Source organism: Pyrus communis, chromosome 5 (genome assembly GCF_041283825.1).
Source record: "Pyrus communis isolate YQ-2024b chromosome 5, ASM4128382v1, whole genome shotgun sequence".
In the NCBI taxonomy this organism is placed as follows: domain Eukaryota; kingdom Viridiplantae; phylum Streptophyta; class Magnoliopsida; order Rosales; family Rosaceae; genus Pyrus; species Pyrus communis.
This window is the reverse complement of record NC_142569.1, coordinates 32,927,624-32,944,719: the sequence shown is the minus strand read 5'-3', so window position 1 is coordinate 32,944,719 and position 17,096 is coordinate 32,927,624. Positions and strand designations below refer to the sequence as shown.

Here is a 17,096-nt window from a genome sequence, read left to right as displayed (position 1 = left end):
TGGTTTCGTTACAGCTGTGCTATTACCATATCAGACCTATCAAGTTTAAAAGGTGCGGATTTGCCCAGTTATCCATATTCGTGTGGACTTCCCGCATGTTCTTAGGTTTAAGAGCTCTCAAATGTACTGTTATTTAGAAACATGATATGAGCTCAATTATGAAGCTTAAGGGCTGTAAGGTTTTGGTTAAGCCACAATGATCTAACCATAATAAAGTGACATTGAACTCAAATTAAATCTAAAACCTTACACTTTTAATTAAAGAGAAATATTACAATATATAGTAGTAAGTGGTAAAATGATTTTTAGTAATTGATTATTTGCCTTATATGGGAATGAATGCTCTAAATTTAGGGTTTTTATGCAACAATGTTAGAGAACTTCCACCCATTGCCCTTTGGCAAGTGCTTTGAAATTGCCCTTAACCTCAAAATACATCTCCAGTGGCCCAAATAGCAAGGGGCAATGGGTCGGCCACGCCAAGCTCGCCCAACTATCCCGGAATTCATGCCCAAGGCCAGCAGATAAATAGATGCCAACATGACTTCAGTCACGTTATTATTTTGGGAAAATTTGAAATAGGTCCAATTTTATAGACTACCTTTTGAAATAGGTCCAATTTTTAGTGACTTTTGACTTTTGAAATAGGTCCAATTTTTAGTTACTTTGGACCCATTTCAAAAAACCCCTTATATTTTTTATGTCTAGTGCGTGTATTACATGGGCATGCGGGTGAGTGGGTTGACAATTTATGTTGTTATGGGCCCCTGCAGCAGCAACTCAAACTGAAGATCCGACGACTCGAAGACGTGGCCATGGATTTCTCATGGCCGGATGATCTGAATCGTTGAATTTTTAATGTTAAAAGAATTGAAAAGTTGTGTCATGTGGCGCGTTCTGATGCGTCAATTTAATAATAAGAAAATTAAATTGTCAGAATTAATCCAATCATTAAAAAGTGAAAAAATGAAATGGAAACCCACAAACAAAAACAAAACAAAAAAAATACTTGCATGAGAGACGAGACTAATGTTCAAACCCCCAAGTGCCAACCTCCTCCAGCTCCCGGTTTTCTTTAAACCAGCCACACCATCAGCTCACTCTTTCTCGTTCACCACCATGCGGTGGCTGCCGCTGAGGTCCGGCGGCCTTGGGATCGCCGCTGTGGCCTATGTGGCAGTCGACTACCTCCGCCACCTCTCGCCCACGTGGCACGGCCGTCTTCAGCCTGCGTTGCACACCGTACTCGCCGTCATTGCCGTCAGTCGGGTTCCTTTCTACAAGCATTGGTCCTCTGAGTTTCGCGTCGTCTTTCCCTTCATCGGTTCTATGCTCTTTATGATCTTGGCTCTTCTCCTTGAAGCTCTCTGCGTCCGCTTTGTCACCGCTGTTCTCGGCCTTGATTGGAACAGGTATTGTTCTTATACTTCCATTCTCTCTCTCTCTCTCTCTTTCTCCCCATCTGTGTATATTGATCTGCATTTCGAGTTCTCTGCTTTATTTCGGGTGCTAAATCCCTAAATATTATGTGGGTCGAGTTTGATTTGGTTGTTTTTTCGGCATTTCGCTGTAATCTGAATCACCTGTTTTGTTTATTGTGCTAACTAATTACCAGACTAGGTCAAATTTATGTGATTAGTGCCAGCATTTTAAGGATCTGATGTTATATAATTTTTTTTTTTTTTCGAAACGATGGTTTAATACTAAAACTTGAATACAATCAAAGTCGTGGAATGGAAGAGAATAATGTTAGGTCTCATTCCACGCTAACTCATTATGAATCGATAATGCTAATATGGCAAGCCTATCGGCGACGCCATTACATGCTGGAGGAGCGAATTGAAAAACGAACATCATTCAACGGAGCAGCCAAGGCCTTCACGTCTTCAACCAATAGTCCTAAACTGGAAACATCCTTCAATGAACTGTGCATGCATGGCTGCAATGGTGCCCACTCAATCACCTTCCACCACCACTTTTGTTAAAAACCGCATGAAACGATACGGTTCTAACTTGTCAATAAAGCGACTGAAATGATGAAATTACAGATTTGCTTGGTTGTCACCAATAATTTATGTCAAACTCCCCCATATTGTTTAGAGAAGGCTAGCAAATCCAAGAACTCAAGCATATTATCTGACTTGCATTTAGGGTGCCGGCCTACAAAAAAAAATTATGCATCTTTGCTCCACTTCTTTTAGCTCTTTATTTAGATGTAAAATTGTGTGCTTCAATATAAATGCAAATTCCATCACGATAGTTAGACAACCTTTGGGCCACAAAAGCTTTAACTGTTAGGGAATGAATCAGCAAACAAGTGAGGAATGAGAATTGGAGTATTCAGACTAAGAACCTCCCGCAACCAAGGCTCTAAAACCATGTTAGATGACCACTAGCCCTCAAAAGCTTGTGCTGTTAGGGATCAGTTACAATGTAATGTATTATCAACCAAACAAAAGGAATCTGAAAAGAAAATACACATGGAAAAATATCTTCTTGTAAATTTTCTTGTCAAATTTCCACACATAAGCAACATTTTTCATTTGATTTCTGTTTAATAAAGTCCCTCGGCATTGTTGTTATAATTGAATGATTTGATACAATGATTATAAGGTCTGTGTCTCTCAGATGATTTGATGCAGTCCATTTTCTTGTATTTCTTATCATCGCTATAGAGAGGATACTTTTTCATTTCTCATGCAAAATTAGCCATAGTTTTTAGCCAAGTATTTGATGAGAGGAAACTGATTGACCTTTTTATGTTTGATACTTGACAGTCGTACAGCTCCCCTTCCCGACACTGGCCAGTGGTTGCTTTTGGCACTGAATGAGAAACTTCCTCATACATTAGTTGAAATATTGAGAGCTCGTATTATTGGACTGCATCATTTCCTCATGTTGTTTGTGATGTTGGCTTTTTCCGTACTGTTTGACTCTGTGAAAGCTCCTGGCCTTGGACTAGGTGCACGGTACATGTTCACCATGGGTATTGGCCGTCTTCTTCGTGCCATAACTTTTGTATCAACTGTTCTGCCATCTGCCCGGCCTTGGTGTGCTACTACTCGTTTCACAGTCCCTTCATATCCTCATCGCTGGGCTCAGAAGTATTATGTTCCGTATGCTTCGGATTCTAATGCTATTCGTGAATTGTTACGACAGGATATAGCTTTTGGTAAGTACTACATAATTGGTTCATTTTCTTCTTGGTCTGATCCCTAGGTTTCATTTTCTCGATTGCAACTTCAGCACCAATAGTTTCCTTTCTACCTGTCAGCAAATGCATTCCCCTTTGAGGATAATGTGGCTGTGTATGTTACAACATTTTTTATTTGTTTCCCCTAGCCAATACTGGAAAATTACTTGGCGACTTTCGGCCGGATTGGGGTCGAATGAGCTTCCTAATAGATCTTCTGCGACCAACCGCGTTGGATGGACCATGGTATAGTTCACTGAAGAATGCTGGAGGCGGCTGCAATGACCTCATATTCAGTGGACATGTGCTAGTTGCTGTATTGACAGCTATGGCCTGGACGGTACTGCCTAATATGTATTTTGAAATGTCTAGCCACTGCCACTTGTTTTGCCTAAGAAGCAACCTACTTGTGGTGCTGGTTGTTGATTTCTTTGAATCTGATTCGATTGTTGCAGGAAGCTTATGGTGGTTATAGCTCAGTTATCATATGGTTGCTTGTCGGGCACTCTGCACAGAGAGAAATACGGGAGCGTCACCATTATAGCGTAGACTGTGTCGTGGCCATTTATGCTGGAATCCTCCTTTGGAAGTTTACAAGTTTCTGGTGGCCGGCCAAGGATGCAGGCAGAGATAGGAGGATCACAATGCTTGAGAAGATTCAAAGTCGACTAACCCAAGCTGCCAAGGACTACGACATAGATGAAGTGAGAGAACTTCTTAGAGAAGTTGAGTTGGGAAGTCAAGAGAGCCAGAATAACAAAGGGCCGAGCACGGGTATGTGGTTATTTGCTTGTGCTATCATAGTCGCTGCAATCGCCATAGTTCTTCTTGCCTTGATGATGACAAGCGCTGGATAATTTGCTGGCACGATTTTCCTTCAACGATCTTGACGGTCAAGCATTCATTGTAGTTCCTTGTATTGTGTTGTAGATGGTTTTGAGGTTTTGTCATGATATATAGAGATATAGAGCCTCCTCACGGAAGGGATGTCCATTTTTTTGAAAAAATGGGATTAATTGTGGGATGCATTCCGCATCGATCTTTGCTGATCCGAAGTTTCAATTTTGTAAGTCTCGATTCATAAATCATCATAACAAAAATTCAATTCAATCACTTTTCCTATTTAATTGTCACGATGAAAATGTTTCTTAGAACTTAGTGTTCGTCAAATTCTTTGTATTCAATTAGATGTCTTAAATATTTCTGATTTAATTAATATTTTGCAAGGATAATCCATAAAGTGTAACTTAAAAAATAGACGTTGAAGTTCGAGATGGAAAAAACATGGCATCCCCTTCCCTTAAAGGCTATTTATAGAGATAATCTTTTGAATTCTAAAACATTCATTTGTACTAAAGAAAATGAACGATTACAATTTTACAAAAAAAAAAAAAATAATAATAATAATAATAATAATAATAATAATAATAATAATTCCTAAACTCTTATCAAACAGTCATATGGTTTTTGGGTAATTTTTGGTAAATACGATTTTTGTGAGAATATCTAAAATATAAATAGTTCGGATTAATGAAATACATTACGAACTGGGTCCACAAAAGCATGACCAAAAGCTGCATAAAAAAAGTGGTGCCGGATATAGATATTGTCAATGAGTTTGGTACATAAATGGCTACCCAATCATGGAGGCGTAGCTATTGTGCATCGGTTGGCTCGTTCTAAAGGTATTTTTACATATTTTTTTATATATTATAACTACAAACTAATTCTGTAAATTGAGTAGTTACTAGCTGTACGATTTAATGATATTTTTCTATATTTATAAGTGAGAGTTTGCTTAAGTTTTCAGTTCATAATTGTATAAAAAAATAATAAAAATCTACAAATTTGTCAATTGATCCATCTAAATTCTAATAATTAATTATACATTTTTTTGGTAAAAAAATTGATTGGAAAAATAAATAAAATAAAAAAGGTGAAGGAGGGTGCAGTAGCACGTGACTTCACACGAACGTCCTCCAGGAACACAGGAATTAAGCATACAGACAATCGCCGAATGGTCTTCAATTTGGGGTCACAAGAGTCAACTACGTCCGTCCGATCAACTTATTTTTCTTGTTCCAACAATCCAGCCGTAAATAATTAAACGCTACCATAGCATCATACACCTGAAGCAACACCGTAATATATCTCCTCTTGGCGAGCCGGAAGAGCAAGTGTCTTTGTTCTTCGCTGGAAGTATTTTTCTGTTCATTTTCTTTTCCGAATTCCGATTATCCAAACGGGAGCGAGGAAGAAGAATCCGTCGGACAAAATCTCACTGACGGGAGCATCCAATCCAAATGGCGGTTTCCGTGACGGCGTCCACGATTCTTTCTCTCAGCTCTGACCGTACGACTCGCTTAGCTGCGGCGGCGGCCTCATCCTCCTCCTCTTCTTGTTCAAAACTGTCTTCCTCTACTTCTCTGCGATTTCCGGCGCAGCTTCGACGTGTTCGGATCGGAACTCAGGACTCACGGCCTCGGCTTCTTCCTCCGGTAATCAATTTTCCGTTTTTGTAGTTTCGTAGTCTGTTTGTTTCTCGAGAAAATCGAGGAATTTAACCTGACGAAATTGTGTAGCGTTAAAATTCCTGTTCTAAAATTTCTGTGTTTTGTAGTGGAAGAAATTGCAAAATTTAAATTTAGGAAGCAAAGCATACAACTGCAAATCTTATTGTTATCATATTTATGGCCTAAACACCAATTGCTTTGTATTTCGTTGGTCCTTGCCGTTTCCTATGAGTTGTGAGAAAATCACATGGGTCGGTTTTCTGAGTTTCCAAATTTTAGTCTTTTCAAGAGAAGAAGGATAATTAATCAAAAAAATGCAGGAAAAGTAAACTCAGAGGATGGTTTGCAAGACACAGATTTAGCATGCTACAGGAGGCATGTGGAATATAGAGCTTAAGGAAATGGAACTCACTTTTGATGGTCTTTGAAATGGTTTTGTACTTGATTTTGGCGCACGCAGCTGACTTTTTTAGACTATCGGTAAACTAATTTGGAATCAAACCTCTCCCAAACAATTAGAATGCACATTGTCACCGATATAGGATATTAGGTTGCGACAATTTGATCTACCCCCATTTGCCAGGTGAAGTACCTTTTCATGATAACCGTTTGGGGCATAAAGTTGGGAAGGGACAACCTAGAACCAAAATTATTGAATGGGATGAAAGGTACAGATTGTAAAACTTGGATAGTATATCTTGTAACTATTTGAATGCTAGAGACAATGAGCAAATCCATATTTGAGGCCTTCATGCATGAACTCGACTGTTCTTTAATCATCTGATCAGAAGCTGATTGTTTATACCAGTCAATCGATGGTCCTTCTATCACTACTGGCTTTGCCTCAAGTTACAAGTGAAGTTTCAATTCAGGATGATGACCTTTCATGTTGAAGATCAACACCAGCCCAATTGGTGTTTGGATTCTAGAAGATTCTAGCAGTAAGTCTAGAACTTGCACTTCGTCCTGGTGCAATGGAACTAGATTTTTCTAGTTCAAATATGCATGGAAGGCGGTCGGTAAAGAAACATTAAATATAGAATTATCTAGGCTAAGTAGTCTTTTGTAGAAGGGACTAGTGTTGATTATTGGCTCAAACAAAGTAGTCTAAAACCAACAAATGATTTCGGCTACTTTTGTGGTCAAAATTGATGGTTGGCATGCTACATGTGGGAAATAAAAAATGGATGTACTTACATGTGGGAAATAAAAAATGGATGCACTTATGCCTAATTTGTGGTCAAAGAATGGATGCACTTATGCCTAATTCTTTTTTACTTGATGAGAGGTTTTGGCCTATAAAAGGAGGTGTAGGCATAACTCAAAAATAACAAGGAAGAAAGAAAAATAGCAAGAAGCCATTCGGCATAGAGAAGAATTTTCTCAAATTGTCTTGCTTTGTATTTTTTTTTGTTTTCTCTTCCTATTGTAAGTGTGTGAGCTTAGGTTATTCGGGTCTTTGGGAAATTGAGTGATAAACACTATTGTATGTTCTCATTGATTATAGTGGAATACTCCGTCGTCTCCAAACTGGATGTAGGCATTGCCGAACCAGTATAAATCTTTGTGTTCTTGTTGGTATTGTTCCATTTATCTTTTGTCAGTTATTGTGATTTATTTTCACTCACACTTGGTTGACGCTTCCGCACAACAAGTGGTATCAGAGCCTAGTTTTTTCGACTAGGCATTCTCGTGGGAGTGAAAAATTTGCTGGCGCTACAGTCCCGTGAATAGTGCCGAGTAGATGGCTGGAGATAAAGATGAATCTGTGAAGGGGAAGGAGTCGGCATCGTCTTCGTCGGCATCTACATCCAATAGACATCAAATTGCTACTACAAGGTTAGAGGTTGATAAATTCAATGGCTCTAATAATTTTGGTATGTGGCAATGTGAAGTTATGGATGTGTTGTATCAACAAGAGTTGGATATGGTTCTGGAAGATAAACCAGAAGATATTGATGACAAGCAGTGGACACGAATTAATCTTCATGCTTGTGCTGCTATTCGATCGTTCCTTGATAAGAAGTTGAAATACCCGTATATGAAGGAAACTTCTGCTAAGGAGTTATGGACAAAATTGGAGGAGAAGTATATGACCAAGAGCGCAGAAAATCGGCTCTTCTTGAAGAAGCGACTCTTCCGATTTCAGTATCGTCCAGGTATTACTATGCACGAACACCTCAATAATTATAATAAAATACTTGCTGATTTAGCAAACCTTGATGTGAAAATTCCTGACGAGGATAAGGCACTATGTTTGTTAAATTCATTGCCAGATGATTATGATCATTTGACAACTACTTTGTTGTATGGAAAATTCGAGGTGAAACTTGATGAGGTGTCTGCGACATTGGTGAATCATGAGTGTCGTAAGAAGGAACTAAAGACTCACAATTCACAAACCGAGGCATTTCTTGCAAGGGGTCGAACAGAGGAAAGAAAATCTGGGAAGCGGGGAAAATCTCGTTCAAAGTCACAAAGGAAGTTTCCTGCTAAAGATGAATGTGCCTTTTGTCGCCAAAAGGGTCATTGGAAGAAAGACTGCCCCAAATTGAAGAACAAAGAGAAGGAGAAAGCAGGTTCTGAAGCAAATATTGCAACCTGAACCATTGTGTATACTTTTGCCCGATCATAAATCGATCAAATCGCTTGTACCATTGTCTTGAAGACTGCTTCAAGCCATACAATGATTTTTCCAATTTGCAAACCCAATTTTCCTTTCCAGCAACCTTGAAACCTTCTGGCTGAGACATAAATCTCTTCCTCCAAATCACCATGTAAGAACGCAGTCTTGACATCAAGTTGGGCCAACTCAAGATCAAACTGCACAACCAAAGCCAACAGAATACGAATAGAAGAATGTTTTACTACAGGAGAAAATACCTCATTGTAGTCAATGCCTTCTTTCTGAGCATAGCCTTTAGCTACCAATCTGGCTTTGAATCTTACATTGTCTTTTCCCAAAGATTCCATCTTTTTGGCATACACCCATTTACAATCAATTTCTTTCTTCCCCTTTGGTAACCGAACCAGCTTCCAAGTCTTATTTTTATGAAGAGAGTTCATCTCCTCATCCATAGATTTCTTCCACAACTCGTACTCTGAACTCATGACAACTTCTTTGTAGGTGGATGGAATATCATCTTCAATAACGGGAAGTGCATATGCCACAATATCAATAAATCGAGCAGGCTTTCGAATTTCCCTTCTCGATCTTCTGGTTGCAATATAGTCTTGTTGATGTGGAGGCTCTTGGGTAGGTGCCTCCTCTTCATCATCCTCGTCCTCATCATCATGATTAACTGTAGGACTAGTATTTGTAACATCAGACCTTACTGGAACAACTGGAGTCTTCAGAACTCCACCTGCTTTGAACTACTCATGGTCTCGGTTGTTTCAGTTTCACCTTCATGCTTGTTCTGATTAACCATAGCAGCCTCATCAAAGGTCACATCTCTGCTTACAACAAATTTCTTCTCATCTGGACACCAGAGTCGGTATCCCTTCACGCCAGTGCTAAAGCCCATAAATAGAGCTTTCTTTGCTCTTGGATCCAACTTGCTTTCTCTGACATAATAATAAGCAGGACAACCAAATATATGCAAAAACTTGCAATCAGTACAAGGTTACCAGACCATACCTCCATGGACGTTTTGCCCTCATTCGCAGCAGCTGGCAATCGATTAATGAGATGGCTTGCATAAGTAATTGCCTCAGCCCAAAATGCCTTGCCTAATCCAGCATTAGACAACATACACCGAACTTTCTCAAGCAAAGTACGGTTCATGCGCTCCGCCACCCCATTCTGTTGCGGTGTCTCCCTAACCGTGAAGTGCCTCACAATACCCTCATCTTGACAAACTTTCAAGAAAGGATCAGACTTATATTCACCCCTATTGTCTGATCTGAGAGTCTTGATCTTTCGACCGCTTTGCGTTTCAATCATCTTTTTCCACTTCAGGAATATCTTCAAGACTTCATCTTTACGCTTCATGGTGTACACCCATATTCTTCTAGAGAAGTCATCAACAAAAGAGACAAAATAATGGCTACCTCCCCAAGATGCATTCTTGGAAGGTCCCCAAACATTAGTGTGAACATAATCAAGAATGCCTTTAGTGTGGTGAATAGCAGTGCCAAATTTTACTCTAGTTTGCTTACCCAACACACAATGCTCACAGAATTCCAATTTGCATGCCTTTGCACCTTTCAATAAGCCTTGCTTCACCAATCCTTGCAACGCTTTTTCACCAGCATGCCCAAGACGCATATGCCATAACCTCGTGGTGTCTGTGCTATCTGCGTCAGCAGCTTCGGTGACAGCTGCTTCACCAATAACTGTACTCCCCTGCAAGAAATACAAGTTATTTCGTCTTGTACCTTTCATCACCACCAGTGCCCCATAAACAGCTTTAAGAACTCCACCCTTCATGGTGATCTTGAGACCCTTGGATTCCAATGCACCTAGTGAGATAAGATTTTTCTTCATATCTGGTACATACCGAACATCACTTAATTCTCTGATTGTTCCATCATGCATCTTCAAACAGATTTTGCCTATCCCTTGGGTTTTGCAGGCATTATCATTACCCATCAAAACAACTCCACCATCCAGCTCCTCGAAATTAGAAAACCATTCTCGAATGGGACACATATGATAGGTGCAACCTGAATCCAAAATCCACTCCTTGGAGTGACCATCAGCAGATGAACTAGCCAAAGCAAACTCGAAATCATCATCTCCAGATTTTGCAATATTTGATTCAGAACCTGCTTTCTCCTTCTCTTTGTTCTTCAATTTGGGGCAGTCTTTCTTCCAATGACCCTTTTGGCGACAAAAGGCACATTCATCTTTAGCAGGAAACTTCCCTTGTGACTTTGAACGAGATTTTCCCCGCTTCCCAGATTTTCTTTCCTATGTTCGACCCCTTGCAAGAAATGCCTCGGTTTGTGAATTGTGAGTCTTCAGTTCCTTCTTACGACAGTCATGATTCACCAATGTCGCAGACGCCTCATCAAGTTTCACCTCGGATTTTCCATACAACAAAGTAGTTGTCAAATGATCATAATCATCAGGCAATGAATTTAACAAATATAGTGCCTTATCCTCGTCAGGAATTTTCACATCAAGGTTTGCTAAATCAGCAAGTATTTTATTATAATCATTGAGGTGTTCATGCATAGTAATACCTGAACGATACTGAAATCGGAAGAGTCGCTTCTCCAAGAAGAGCCGATTTTCTGCGCTCTTGGTCATATACTTCTCCTCCAATTTTGTCCATAACTCCTTAGCAGAAGTTTCCTTCATATACGGGTATTTCAACTTCTTATCAAGGAACGATCGAATAGCAGCACAAGCATGAAGATTAATTCGTGTCCACTGCTTGTCATCAATATCTTCTGGTTTATCTTCCAGAACCATATCCAACTCTTGTTGATACAACACATCCATAACTTCACATTGCCACATACCAAAATTATTAGAGCCATTGAATTTATCAACCTCTAACCTTGTAGTAGCAATTTGATGTCTATTGGATGTAGATGCCGACGAAGACGATGCCGACTCCTTCCCCTTCACAGATTCATCTTTATCTCCAGCCATCTACTCGGCACTATTCACGGGACTGTAGCGCCAGCAAATTTTTCACTCCCACGAGAATGCCTAGTCGAAAAAACTAGGCTCTGATACCACTTGTTGTGCGGAAGCGTCAACCAAGTGTGAGTGAAAATAAATCACAATAACTGACAAAAGATAAATGGAACAATACCGACAAGAACACCAAGATTTATACTGGTTCGGCAATGCCTACATTCAGTTTGGAGACGACGGAGTATTCCACTATAATCAATGAGAACATACAATAGTGTTTATCACTCAATTTCCCAAAGACCCGAATAACCCAAGCTCACACACTTACAATAGGAAGAGAAAACCAAAAAAAATACAAAGCAAGACAATTTGAGAAAATTCTTCTCTATGCCGAATGGCTTCTTGCTATTTTTCTTTCTTCCTTGTTATTTTTGAGTTATGCCTACACCTCCTTTTATAGGCCAAGGCCTCTCATCAAGTCAAAAAGAATTAGGCATAAGTGCATCCATTCTTTGACCACAAATTAGGCATAAGTGCATCCATTTTTTATTTCCCACATGTAAGTGCATCCATTTTTTATTTCCCACATGTAGCATGCCAACCATCAATTTTGACCACAAAAGTAGCCGAAATCATTTGTTGGTTTTAGACTACTTTGTTTGAGCCAATAATGAACAATCTTCACCTTGGCGCAAACCCTCTAAGTAGAACTCCTAATAGTCGTCTCCCACTCCCCCATGGGGCAATCAACAAATTTTACAAATGCCAATCAAGTCTAAGCAGTGCTTAAACTTGAGCAACGAAACTGGCTTTGTTAACGTATCCGTAGGATTGTCAGCGGTCCCAATCTTCTGAAGAAGAATATCTCCCTCGTCAATAATCTCACGAACAAAATGGAACCTCACGTCAATGTGTTTCGTACGTGCATGATGAACTTGATTCTTTGCTAAATGAATAGCACTCTGACTGTCGCAATGAACATCCACATGGTCTTGTTGAACCCCTAAGTCATCAAGCAACCCTTGAAGCCAGATGGCTTCCTTTATAGCTTCTGTTACAGCCATGTATTCTGCCTCAGTAGTTGACAGAGCAATTGTAGATTGCAGAGTCGACCTCCAACTTACTGGACCTCCAGCAATAGTGAATACAAAACCTGTAGTGGATCTACGCTTGTCCAAATCACCTGCGTAATCAGAATCCACATATCCAACAACACATTGACCAGTAATTTTATCCTGCTGGAACAATAAACCAACATCCACAGTACCCAGAATATACCGTAAAATCCATTTCACAGCTTCCCAATGCCCTTTTCCTGGATTATGCATATATCTACTAAAAATACTAACAGCTTGTGAAATATCAGGCCTAGTACACACCATAGCATACATCAAACTACCAACAACATTTGCATAAGGAATTTGAGCCATGTACTGACTCTCTTCAACAGTTTTAGGAGACATAGAAGCACTAAGTTTGAAATGAGGGGCAAGAGGTGTACTAACCGGTTTTGAATTTTCATTCATCCTGAAACGTTGTAGTACCTTCTTCAAATACTGCTTCTGACACAAACTAATCTTACCCTTCGGTCTATCTCTTTCAATTTCCATACCTAGTATCTTCCGAGCTTCTCCCAAGTCCTTCATCTCAAATTCATTACTCAGTTGAGTCTTCAACCTTTCAATCTCCACTTTGCTCTTACATGCTATAAGCATATCATCAACATATAAAAGCAGATAAATGAAGGTTCCATCTTGTAGTTCGTCCTGGTGCAATGGAACTAGATTTTTCTAGTTCAAATATGCATGGAAGGCGGTCGGTAAAGAAACATTAAATATAGAATTATCTAGGCTAAGTAGTCTTTTGTAGAAGGGACTAGAAGGATGTTTCTTATGTCGGTGGAAGAGTGTGTGCATGATCAATGCACTAGAAAGTTCTAGTGATAGTATAAGTCGGCAAACATGCCTGATAAATATGTATGTATGAGTGTTGTAATGTAACCAAGAAGAAGTAAGAGAGCAAACCAAGAGAGAGCTAAGTAAGAGAGTGAGAAGCCTTGTAAGTGAGTAGTCTTGTGAAGAGTGCAAGTGGTCTAGAGTTTGTCTCTAGAAGTGAGAGAGTGTCATAGCTTCTAAAGTGTGTCCTTGATAGTTGTTGTGTTGTAATATTTTGTGAGTTAATACAAGTAATTTGTTTACTTGTTTTGTCTCGCCAACACTTGTGTTAGAGCTGTGTGCTCTAGTTTTTCCTCAACATATCACTTAGGTAGTTATCCATATGGACCATGTTGTGACAGTTTCAATAGCTGCGTGTACTCTTTCTTTGCTATCTTCGGAATATTTAGCCTGTATGGCTAAATTATGAAGTGTGACTGAATTGGTGATTCAGTAATTACATGTATATGTGAAAAAACATTACTTTTCGTAGGTTGAAGCAAAGAAGCAAACATTTTCATCCTTCCAAGATTTGCTGGCTACCTCTGAAAAACCTGTGTTGGTTGACTTTTATGCAACCTGGTAAGCTTTGCTGGTGTATCTCACTTCTTATTTTGTTTGCAAATTTGTCATTATTGTTGTATTGTCAGTTAAACTTTAGTTCCTAAACAAGGTAGTAGCTATTCACCTTTTAGGTTTTCCATCTCTATATAAAGGTACAATAGACAATCAAGTAATAAACTCTGGTTGACAGGTGCGGACCTTGTCAATTTATGGCACCCATCCTCAACGAAGTCAGTATTACACTGAATGACAAGATCCAGGTTGTGAAAATTGACACAGAGAAGTATCCTAGCATTGCTGATAAATATAACATACAAGCATTGCCTACTTTCATCATATTTAAGGATGGAGAGCCATTTGACCGCTTTGTAAGTTGAATCTGTTCTCTTTATTCCTTTGGGAGATAAATGTGTTTGCCTCTGGTAGACGATCAAATGTCTAGAAATGTGTAATCTGTCGCATAACATCTCATACTGATTGCGTGCTTTTTATATGGCCAGAATATGGACGGGTATTGTCAAGTTGTTACGCTTTGCTGTTAATTCCACTTTTTAGATTTTGTAAGATATCCTATGCACTTGGATTGGTTTCCAATTTCGTCAGTGTTGCTTCGCATGCTTTTCTTCTTCTTTTGTTTAGTTTTGATTCGAAAATGTTGAATTTGAAGGATGTATATTCTCTTAGATCCAAAATATTAAATAGAATAAATAATGTATGTTCTCTGTGCATGTATGCAAGCCACTGCTAGATTAGTTTTGGCGGTTTTACTTTTTGTTTTTGGTTGATTTTAAATATCTATGATGACTTTGCTTTCATTACTTGCAGGAGGGTGCTATGACTGCTGATCAGCTTGTCGAACGAATAGAAACTACTTTGAAAGTTAAGTAGGAGACAGGTGAGCTCTATAATATTCGCGAGTTGAGAGCACTCTTATCGCCCGCTGTTCTTTCTCTGCTTCCTCCTCCCTATTTCCTAACCTTTCCTTTTTCTTCACTCTTCTTTTATTGGTCCAGCTTCTCAGGTTGAACCGAGAAGCTGATCGATTCAGCCGCATTGCAAGAAATATGGATTTTATGAAGAAAGGCCCTGGATGTTCCTCTGCTTTTTATTTTTTGTATGTAACTGGTTTGTACTAACAAAAAAGTGAGACTTGTTCACCCGGTTGGCGTAGTCGTGCGGTTAAAGCTTAGTGAAAACAATTTTACGATGTCAGTTTCTGTTGTGATATCGACATCAGTTGCATTCGATTGAAATTCATGATTTGGAAAAATTAATGAAATTTTGTGGACTTTCATTTCATTTCCAATGCAACTTAGACCTTATTGGCAATTGGTTTGTGGACACAAGATTTACTACTTACTTTTGATACCTTGGCAAATTAGAGTCACTAATTAACAATGGCATATCTAGTAAGAAATTATTTCTGCATGCTTCCCTTTCCTTTTCCCACGCCTGTTTAACTCGCAAGCGCACAAATCATTCGTAATAAAGAAATGCAAATACGAGATCAAATTCATCGAGATTGAATGAACAATAATTTGGTATCTTATGTCTAGCTGCGGACATGACTCTGACCTCAGGAGGTCTCAATGGAAAAAATTTCAGAAAAAATGTAGACAGAAGTGACATTGAGGAATTAAATGATAAAACTTTTCATTCGTAAATAATAGCATAAACAACGTTATTACAATCTACAAAGTCCAAAATTGTCATCGACGGGTTTTCATATTTTGAAAATGTTTATGATAGTTTCATACTCAACAATCAATCCACAACTCTAATAACTGAAATTTGAGAATAATGATTACAAATAGTGAATTTGATACTCTAGGAGGGAGGAATAGTGACTATTCGGAATAAATTCTCTGCAAAAAAATTGGCAATTGATATCAAACTCTGTCGCTAGCTAATGTAATAGATTTATTATTTAACAAAAAAAAAAATATATTAAATGGGAGATTTTTTTTAGTATAAAGGGAACACAGGTTGGTACACTATGTGTCATAATGTGAGTGGGAGAATTTTTTTTTTTAACAAATAATATTATCTATACTAAGACAAGGAGCGAGTTAAGCCTCAAAATGACTTGCAAAAATTGGCGAAGGCGAACCTAGAAAGAGGAAAACCCGCTGCAGTTCAATTCAGATCGCTGATCAGATCAGGAGGAGGACAGATGGAGCAGCCTCCTCCTCGTCCTCTTCGTCTGTACATATGCAGCGAGGAGCGCAAGTATACGGATGGTGACAGGTGCCGTTACATAATCTACGCCATCGAACTGAGCGATCTGTTAAATTGCTCCTGCAAGATTAAACCTGATGCAAGCTCTCAATCTCCCAGATGCCCCACTTGCAAAGCCAAAGCCAAGGCAGCCAAAACCCAAAAGGGCCGGAAGAAAAGCGGTGGCCGACGGTTCCAATGGTGAGTCGTTCGTGTTACGTAAAGTGGCTTCCATGCACAACGAGATCTTCATTATGGATCATGGTCTCCGTCCCAGAAAGTCCACTCTTCTGGTTCGACGTTGCTGAACCCGCTCTACCATGGAGACGGCTCCCTCCTCCTCGTCTTCCTTCCCATGGCACGGCTTTAGTCCTCATTGATGGTCAGCTAATGTCCACCTACGCTTTTGCGCCTAGTATACAAGCCTTCACTAGCTGCCTGGAACATAACTATCATTACTATGATGATTATTAAGCCGACCACCACGGCGTTTATAATGCTTCAGGTTCTAATTGGGTTGCCAAGTGAATTTTGTGGGCGATGCGCGCTTATGGCCTTCTCATCTAGGAGGTTCAAAATTCTGCTTTTTTCTTTGGAAGGTGCGTCTTCTTTTTCAAACTTGAGTTTCCTTCTCCAGACAAAGTACCACCCTCACTAGTGCTGCTGCTGATGATGGTGATGATTATAATTATAATGATAGCGGCTGCGATTCTAAAAGATCATTCGATTTCTCCTCCTTCAAAGCCGACATCCTCTCCACTCGCATCTTTTGAGACTGCTCACGTAGCCGTGCTTGATTGCTTTGCCATTATCTGTATTTGCTTTCTCCTGCGTGCGGCCTTAACTTGTAACTGTACTAGCTGCATAAAAACCCAACAAGCAAGTATTGTCAAGCTTTTGTTGTCATTCAAGTATAACGTCATCTGCAATCCAATTGAAGCATCATTATCTTTGAGCAACAAATGAAAGGGCGCCCTCTCGGCTCCCTATGGCATGATATTCATTTTTACAATTAAGAACTAATCATTTCGAAACTTTATTAAAAAAAAAATTAAACATTTTTTTTATTTTTTTATTTTTGG

General features: G+C 39.3%; 2 protein-coding genes across 2 annotated transcripts; both read left to right on the top strand.

The window, feature by feature from the left end:
* Positions 1-1,029: 1,029 nt before the first annotated feature.
* LOC137725083 (protein PHLOEM UNLOADING MODULATOR-like) lies at positions 1,030-4,326 on the top strand. The gene is made up of 4 exons (XM_068463686.2): positions 1,030-1,412; positions 2,778-3,172; positions 3,343-3,533; positions 3,649-4,326. Exons 1-4 carry the CDS (start codon positions 1,030-1,032, stop codon positions 4,048-4,050), a joined length of 1,371 nt encoding a protein of 456 aa, XP_068319787.2. The 3' UTR covers positions 4,051-4,326.
* Positions 4,327-5,324: 998 nt separating this feature from the next.
* LOC137725533 (uncharacterized) lies at positions 5,325-15,096 on the top strand. The gene is made up of 5 exons (XM_068464257.2): positions 5,325-5,691; positions 13,727-13,815; positions 13,988-14,165; positions 14,623-14,692; positions 14,811-15,096. The coding sequence occupies exons 1-4, from the start codon at positions 5,497-5,499 to the stop codon at positions 14,683-14,685; spliced, it is 525 nt and encodes a 174-aa protein (XP_068320358.2). The 5' UTR covers positions 5,325-5,496; the 3' UTR covers positions 14,686-14,692; positions 14,811-15,096.
* Positions 15,097-17,096: the final 2,000 nt, after the last annotated feature.

What these genes read in the sequence shown, in the direction of transcription:
- LOC137725083 (XM_068463686.2), top strand. Translation starts at nt 1,030, where the DNA reads ATGTTCAAACCCCCAAGTGCCAACCTCCTCCAGCTCCCGGTTTTCTTT. An exon ending in ACGACAGGATATAGCTTTTG is followed by an intron (nt 3,173 to 3,342) that starts GTAAGTACTACA and finishes TGTTTCCCCTAG; the next exon opens with CCAATACTGGAAAATTACTT. An exon ending in TGACAGCTATGGCCTGGACG is followed by an intron (nt 3,534 to 3,648) that starts GTACTGCCTAAT and finishes CGATTGTTGCAG; the next exon opens with GAAGCTTATGGTGGTTATAG.
- LOC137725533 (XM_068464257.2), top strand. Translation starts at nt 5,497, where the DNA reads ATGGCGGTTTCCGTGACGGCGTCCACGATTCTTTCTCTCAGCTCTGAC. An exon ending in GGCCTCGGCTTCTTCCTCCG is followed by an intron (nt 5,692 to 13,726) that starts GTAATCAATTTT and finishes TACTTTTCGTAG; the next exon opens with GTTGAAGCAAAGAAGCAAAC. An exon ending in GAGAGCCATTTGACCGCTTT is followed by an intron (nt 14,166 to 14,622) that starts GTAAGTTGAATC and finishes CATTACTTGCAG; the next exon opens with GAGGGTGCTATGACTGCTGA.